The sequence below is a fragment of the Chrysochloris asiatica genome, unplaced genomic scaffold, assembly GCF_000296735.1.
Source record: "Chrysochloris asiatica unplaced genomic scaffold, ChrAsi1.0 scaffold00218, whole genome shotgun sequence".
NCBI classification, from domain to species: Eukaryota; Metazoa; Chordata; class Mammalia; order Afrosoricida; family Chrysochloridae; genus Chrysochloris; species Chrysochloris asiatica.
The window spans coordinates 208,980-217,287 of NW_006408736.1; the positions used below are offsets into that span (position 1 = coordinate 208,980).

The following is an 8,308-nucleotide window of genomic DNA, read 5'->3' on the forward strand; positions in this document are numbered from 1 at the left end:
TAAATTTGGAATTTACTTTTCTTTGACCTCTGAAGCTACATTGTAAATATTACACTAAGCCACATCACTCTCCCACATACCCAGGGAAAGGCAATAATTCACAATCATTTTATGAATTTTACAGTCACAGCAATCAGATTATTAAAAACAACAACAACAACGTTGCCACGGAGTTGATTCCAACCATTGGTGACCACATGTGATAAGTGCAAACCATTATTGAGCTTGACTGCTAACAAAAAATTTTATAGGTTGGAGTTCATTAAGCATGCTTTCAATTAATGCCTAGCGACTACTTATGAAAAATCAGTCTTTGGAAATCCAGTGGAACATAATTCTACTCTAACATCCATGGGATTACCATTCAAACAGTACCAACTCATGGTGATTCCCGTGCACTCACAGTGACCACAGTATCATTTGCAGAGTAAATGCAGCTTAAAAAGAAAAAAAAAAAAACATATGAAATTAGTCCTAAAAAATTTACTCAATTTTAATAACTGATGATAGCTTATTTTGAAGCCTGATAACAACAATGTTGTTAAGCGCTGTCAAGTCAAGTTGGTTCCAACACATAGCGATCCTATCCAAGGAGCATCTTTTGGGTTTGGATTGGTAACTTTGCAGTCATCATTCCAGTGCTAATCCTACAGTGCCACACCAATAAATTGACATGACACTTTCATCTTAAAAACAATTGAAGTATAAAATTGAACTTTGTCATGTATTATTACCAGCTTTAGAATGGTGTTTGAACAATTGAGAGAAAAAGATCTTTAAAAAAATAATAATAAAAGACATGAAATTGAAAGAAGAAAAACAATGACTAGCTGATCATTTTCTTGGAAAAAACCAAGATGATGTAAGTGTAATTATAGCAATGAATTAAAAAATTTAATATAAGTACATAAATATTGGCAATTCTCAGAGTTGCTTTAAAGAGGGATAATTCAAGACCAAGAGAAAGATGAAATTTGTTCGATAGAAGCAATTCAAATTCAAAATTTGAATTTGAATTGCTATCTAGAGCATATATAGAGCTAAAGGTAGAAACATTTAAGACAACATTGGAATAAGGGTAAAAGATGAAGAAAATGCCAGTGCAGTGTGGACATCTTAGCTAATGCAGAGCTCTGCAGTGCATTTATGTAATGCTTTCCTTCTATATTTCAAAAGCAACCCAAAGACAAAATAATAGTCTTCCTCATTACCCTGTTAGAAACTTTATTCTGCCACAAACAAGTATCCGTGATCTGCTCTCTGTATCTTTATTGTTTAAATAAATAAGTTAAAAATAAGACCTCGATGTTAAGGTAGAAGTACCCAATGAAAATCAAAACAAACTAAAATATTATATTACATATGAGTAATAATATATAATTATTATATAATATTTGTCAGTTTATCATACTGTGGTGGCTTGCCTGCTGATATTATTCTGGAAGCTATGACACTCTGTTTGAAATACTGACAGGGTCACAAGTGGTGGACAGATAATAATGGAGTTTCTAGACTGGGAGACAATAGGAAGACAAGCCTGGAATTTTACTTTGAAAATTAAAGACAATGAAAACCCTATGATCACAATAGAATATTGCGTAGTATAGTGTTGGAAGAAGAGTCTCCTATGTTATTATTGTTGTTAGGTGCCGTGGAGTCAGTTCCAAATCACAGTGACTCTAAGCACACAGACCAAACTGCCAAGTCCTGAGCTATCCTCACAATTGTTCTTACACTTGAACCCATTGCTACTGCCCCTGTGTTAATCCATCTTGTTTTGGGGTGGGGTGGGGTCTTCCTTTTTTTGCTGATCTTCCACTTTACCAAGCATGATGTCCTTTTCCAGGGACTGGTTCATTTTGATAACATGTCTAAAATATGAGAGACAAAGTCTTGCCATACAGGCTTCTAAGGTATACACTGGCTGTACTTCTTCAAACAGAGATGTGTTTGTTTTTCTGGCAGTCCATGATACTTTAAATATTCTTCTCCAACACCATAACTCAAATGCATCAGTCCTTCAGTCTTCTTTATTCAATGTCCACATGCATAATAGACTATTGAAAATACCATAGCTTGGGTCAGGTGCACCTTAGTCCTCAAACTGGTATATTTGCTCTTAAAAAAATTAATGAAAAGTACATTAAGCATAATATAAATCAGCAAATTTGTTTAAAAAAAATCAATACAAATGTGTCTATTTATTCCTCATAGATATTGGGTAGGTTCTGATGAGCACTGAGGAAAGTTTTGTGGACAAAGTGGCAAACTCAACTCTGTCTCTCTTCTTATAGAATTCATCCACTGAATAACTAACTATCATAAATTAATATTAGCAGTGGTAGGGTCATTTGAAAAAGTAAGGCACCTTCTAACCAGCTCAAATTTGACATGAACATTTATGAATAATGAAAGTGTGATTAGTAGAAGATATATATTAAGAGCAAATATTAGCATCCAGAAAAAAAATAGCCAGAATACATGGACTTATGAACTGTTCTAAGCTAATGACAAAGAAATTTTATTCATATACAGAGCAGAAAAATTAATACAGATGGATTAGTTATACTGATTACACAAGAAAGTGTGCTGAGGTGGCAGAATGGTTCAGTGAATTGTACTGATCTCCACAGAACATGATCAATCGACTAGAAAGAATTTGACATGCTCCAGAAGCCTAAGGTAGGAGAGAAGTTGTAAGGAATTTACTAGAAATTATTTCATGTCCTTAGGAAACCATGGCAATCACAGCAGAGGTTGAGACTCTATGTGATCATTGAGAAACTGTGAAAAATGAACAAAGTATTCCATAAGAATGTGGTCTATTCTATCAATTAGTCACTTGTGTACTCATTTTGAAAGACATTTTTAGCAATTTCTATATGTCAGACATAGTGCTAGGCAGTAATGATACAATGTTTACCAAATAAAAGGCCTGGACCCTGACCACACAAAAGCTCACACTCTATGAAGGAAAATAAAAAAAAATGTGTCAAATTACAGAAACCTTTAGTACATTAAAAATCAAAGTGCAAAGCTACTGTTTCTAGGTAAAAGCTCCATCGAGGGCTATACATTTCTGGAGGCGATGTTCCCATATCTGTAAGCTTTCCCTAAAGAATTCTGTGCCCGTCAATTTACACCACATCAAAATGGCTGTTTTGGCACCTTTGAGCTACTAAATAATATTCCTTTAGGTCACATTTTTATGTGAATTTGAATTATGAAAATATAAAATAAAATATGTGTACAAAATTTATAGATTTAATTTCAGCAGCAAAAAATATAACAAAGAAAATATTCCAGAATTAAAAACAATCATATAATATGAAGTAAGTGAATAATAAACTATTTACATTATTACCACAAGGTGGCAACATAGTGGTAACCGTAGTCTATAATGTATGCATTCTTCTCTTTTTTCATTTACATAATATGTGTTAAACCAATAACCATATTAATATTTGAAGATTTCAAAATAAATGAAATTATTTGGCATTGTAGAAAAAGTAGTGGATGGTTTACTGCAGTTTGGAGGTTCAAACCCACCAGCCACTCCAAGGAAACCATATACAGGGTCTCTATGAGTTGGAACTGACAGGATGGCACTTAATAACATTCTATATGGAATGTATGAACTGTAACTTGTGATCTTCAGTTAACTAAATGTGTTGAGATACGATGTCATTCTTTAACTGGTATGGTGTGGCGCTACAGAATGATGCACTGGACCACAAGGTCAGTTTGAACAATAAGGCCTGCAGTTCAAACCACCAACCACTCCTTGGAAACTTTATGCAGGGTCATTATGACTTGGAATCAACTCGACAATACTTAACATCAACAAATAATCCTTTTTGGGAACATGAAATTTATTTAACAAATCCCACATTAGGAGATTTGGTAGCATAGGTAAGCAGTTCAAATCTTCCAGATGCTCTGCAGGAGAAAGATGAGGCTTTCTGTTCCATGGTGCATAACCACCACATAATTGATCTTTTTGGTGTATTTCCATTTTTCACTAATGCAAATGATGTCATAAAAGCCGTTATTGAACAAATTGTTTTTTGCACATGGGCAAGTATGCCTGGAGTATATATTCTACCTGAAGAAATCTCTGGTTCAAAGAAAATATACTGTTTAATTGTAACCAATAGGGTCAAATTGTGCTATCCATTTAAGCCCTAACTCAACTCTTCATTACTAAATATTTTCTATCTTCTTAAATTTTGCCATGGATGTACAAATGATATATTATTATTTTATTATTCCTTAATTGATAGTGAGGCTAAAAAATATGTTTTGATATTTTAGTGAGCAGCTGTATAGACTTGCTTAGTAATTATTCTGCTCATTTTCACTGTCAATTTTTTTTGGGGGGTGATGTTACTTTTCCTTTGAGTTAATCAGACCTCCTCCAATTTTATGGATGTTGGAAACCTTTTCTTCTAGTCTCCCACCTATTGTTGAATTTTAAGAACTACGCCTTTAATGACAAGTGAGTCTTAATTTTTTGACAGTCAAATTTCAGTGTTTTCTCTTACGACTGCTTTATTTGTTTTGTATTGTTTTGTTTTCCTTTGAAAGAGCTCCCCAAGATTTCAAATTCCTCTAAAGGCACCCCATTGATTGTAACACAACCAGTGGGATGTTGTTGTTTTTTACATTTAGTATTTTTGTACAGATGGAATTTATGTTTCTTATAATATGCAAACATCTTATTGTCATTTACTAAATATGGTTTTTTTTGTATTTTAAATATTATCTATCATCTACCAGTTCTAAATGTACATGACTCTGTATCTAGATATTCTATTCTACCCTATTATTGAAAAAATATATAAAATTCATAAACAGATAAATACAATGAGTCTGAGAATGATCACCAGAATGGAAATGGGGTTCACAGAGCTAAGGGATTTATGTGGAGTCCTGTGACATTATTGGCAGGAAACTTGGAGTTGGGAGCTCATCCTTCTCATTCCCTATTCAGTATCCTTCCCCTTTTCCAACAAACTGTTTGAGAACAATAACAAATTAGATTGGTTTACCTTCTTTTATCTTGATTCTTTTCAGAAACAGAAGAGTATTCAGGCTGCAGCAGGTCCCCATGCCAGAATGGGGGCACCTGCATAAATGGAAGAACTAGCTTTATCTGTGCTTGCCGACATCCTTTTGCTGGTGACAATTGCACTGTAAAGCTGGTGGAAGAAAATGCTTTAGCCCCAGGTAAGAGAAGCATACTATGCTGGGATTTGCTCAATGCCATAAACAGCAACATTTTCTAAAATTATGTATCAATGAATATTTCAGTCTGCTTAGTATTCCACTTAAAGGTGAATTCCTTTTACTTCTGAAATTCATTGAGAATTGTAAAATATGTTATATTTACAACTAGAACTGTGTCTTTGTAATACAGATTCATGTTTACATGTACTTATTGAAATTTCTAATCCTATTAAAGGAAAGGCAGTTTATTGAAAATACTACGTATATCCCTAATTTTAGGCTTGTGCATCTTAAAAGAAAATAAAAAGCCCATTCCCTTAGAGTCAATTCTGACCTAGAGTGACTCTGTAGAGCAGAGTGGATCTGTCCCGTGTGTTTCTAATCTTGACAGGACCAATCTGTCACATCTTTCGCCTGTAGACTGACTGATAAGCTTGAACCACAAACCTTCCAGTTGAGGCCAATTACTAACCATGGTGCCACCAGGGCTCCTTTAAAAAGGAAACATAGATGTAGATAAGGAACTTTGGTAGGGTAATGGGTACATATGAGTCAGGCTGCTAATCTCACATTCAACAATTCAAAACTACCAACGGTTCTTCAGGATAAAGATGAGACTTTCTGCTCCTGTAAAGATTTGTTGTTGTTAAGTTCCGACTCATAGCTACCCTGTACAGAGTTTCTAAGGAGCGGCTGGTGAGCTTGAACCACCAACCTTGCAGTTCAAATGGCTTTGCAGTCTGGCACATAAAACCCTAAAACAGGGTCCCTGTGAGTTGGAATTGACTCCATGGCACACAACCACCATAGATGAAAATATCAAGAAAATACACATTTATTTCTGACTACTCTTTCTCCTCAGACAAATTATTAAAGAAATATACCTTTGATTCATGTAAGACATAGTCATTTAATGAAGCTTTTTGGGGGGCAGAGAACTTGTTTTGTGTTTTTATTGTTGTTGTTTGTTTTATTTTTGAAGTATGTGCTTAGCAGTATTTCTTCCATTAAGGTTGTGCTAATATTGCCATTTTAACTGTGTTAGGGCTGTGAGAACATCTTCAATTCTATTGAGTAAAATCAAGTTCCTTTTTTGTCTAGTTAGAGTCATAAAGTACTGGTTGTGTTCGATTTAGGATCAGCATTTAGAATCACAAGGTTGTCAGTTCAAACCCACCAGCTGCTCCTTGTAAACCCTGTATAGGGTCTCTATTAGTCAGAACTGACTCGATGGCACTTAACAACAACAACAATCATACCCAGCTATAATAATTTGGAAAGGGGTAGCAAGAATAGTTGCGTAACTTGAAGAATGTGATCAATGTCCCTGAATTATACACGTTTTGTTTTGTGTATTTTCGCTGCATTCAAAAAAAGAAGTATATACCATTTCTGATTTTTATACAAGAAAATATGTGTAGCTATTAAAATATGTTAACTTTAATAATATAAAATGTTTAAGTTGTTGAAATCAGGCGTTTATTAATAATATATTACATACTGAGGAATAAATTGTTTTAGTCTATTTTTAATCTTCATCCTTTGTAAGTACATTTGGCATTAATTACACAGAAAATTGCTTTTGTCTACTTCTTTATAGTTCATATGACTTCATTTAGTTTCTATTTTAGCCTCTTGAAATTGTTTGACAAGATGCTGGGAAAATTGTTTTTACATCATGTCAGCTTCAATTCCTGCAAGGGGCTTTAAAGCATTCTGGCATACCATAATAATCATGGTGCTTTTGAATTCCTATAGCTCTGGGGAGATCAAAGACACATGCAAATTAATCTTTGAGGCAATTCTATGAGGGAGTTATCTGGTGTTATTTTCATTTTATCCTGGAGAAACTGAGGCTCTATGAGGCAACTTGTCTTAGGATAACTCAGTCAAGAAAAGAGGTAGGTGTTCAGACATTTAGGTCCTTGCTAAATTTGACAGATGACTTTTTTCTTTTTATTTTTTTCTGATAGCATTTTCTGTAACTGAGAAAGAGAGAAAACGATATGAGGAAAGATAAAATAAGATTGGAAAAACTGAGAACTAATTCTTTCCATTTTTTTAAACAGATTTTTCCAAAGGATCTTACAGATATGCACCGATGGTGGCATTTTTTGCATCTCTTACTCATGGAATGACTACGCCTGGTCCAATCCTCTTTAATAACCTGGTTGTCAATTATGGAGCTTCATACACTCCAAGTACTGGAAAATTCAGAATTCCATATCTTGGCGTGTATGTTTTCAAGTATACCATTGAGTCCTTTAGTGCTCATATCTCTGGATTTTTAGTTGTTGATGGAAGAGACACGCTTACATTTGAGTCTGAGAATATTAACAGTGAAATACACTGTGATAGAGTTTTGACTGGGGATGCCTTACTAGAATTAAATTTAGGGCAGGAAGTGTGGCTGCGACTTGTGAGAGGAACAATCCCAGTCAAATCTCCCCCTGTGACTACATTTAGTGGTTACTTGTTATATCGTACATAAGTAAGGTAGTATGAAACACAGGCTATCACCTTTGCTGAGAAACTGCCAGTGTTTTTATTATCTTTGCATGAACATCTGTTCTGTTTTTGGTTTGTCTGCACAAAATGAAAATCCACTTCTTTCTTAATCTGAGTAGAGATGTAACTTCATTATTTTATAAAATTATTTGAGCATTATCTGTATATGATAAGAGTTCTTCTTGTACCTAAAGAGATACGTGGCACAGATAACAAAGTATATATATATGGTACAGTGTTCTACTTCATATGTCTCTTCCAACTATTGTTGTTGTTATTGAGTGCCATGAAGTCGGTTCTGACTCATAATGATCCTGTATAGGGTTCCTAAGGAGCAGCTGATGAGTTTGAACTGGTAACCTTGTGGTTCAAACTGGCCTTGCAGTCCAGTGCTTTATCCCACAGCACTATACCAGGACTGCTTCTTCTAGCTATAGTCTTTGTAATTCTCACTAAACTATTTTTCCTTTTGGGTCTGGATAAGAGGAAGTAGGGGAAGATGCTGATGGATTATATGACCCAGTTGTGATTAATCCAGTTTCACAGGGGTTAGCTGTGAAAACTTGGAAAT

At 34.6% G+C, this 8,308-nt stretch overlaps 1 protein-coding gene across 1 annotated transcript in view; it reads left to right on the forward strand.

Annotated features, from left to right (window-relative positions):
* Positions 1 to 7,720, forward strand: part of MMRN1 (multimerin 1) — an 84,269-nt gene extending 76,549 nt beyond the window's left edge. The window contains exons 7-8 of the mRNA XM_006872973.1: positions 5,083 to 5,229; positions 7,299 to 7,720. Of these exons, the coding sequence (XP_006873035.1) occupies positions 5,083 to 5,229; positions 7,299 to 7,720 (569 nt within the window). The remainder of the gene's footprint in view (positions 1 to 5,082; positions 5,230 to 7,298) is intronic.
* The last annotated feature ends 588 nt before the right edge of the window (positions 7,721 to 8,308 follow it).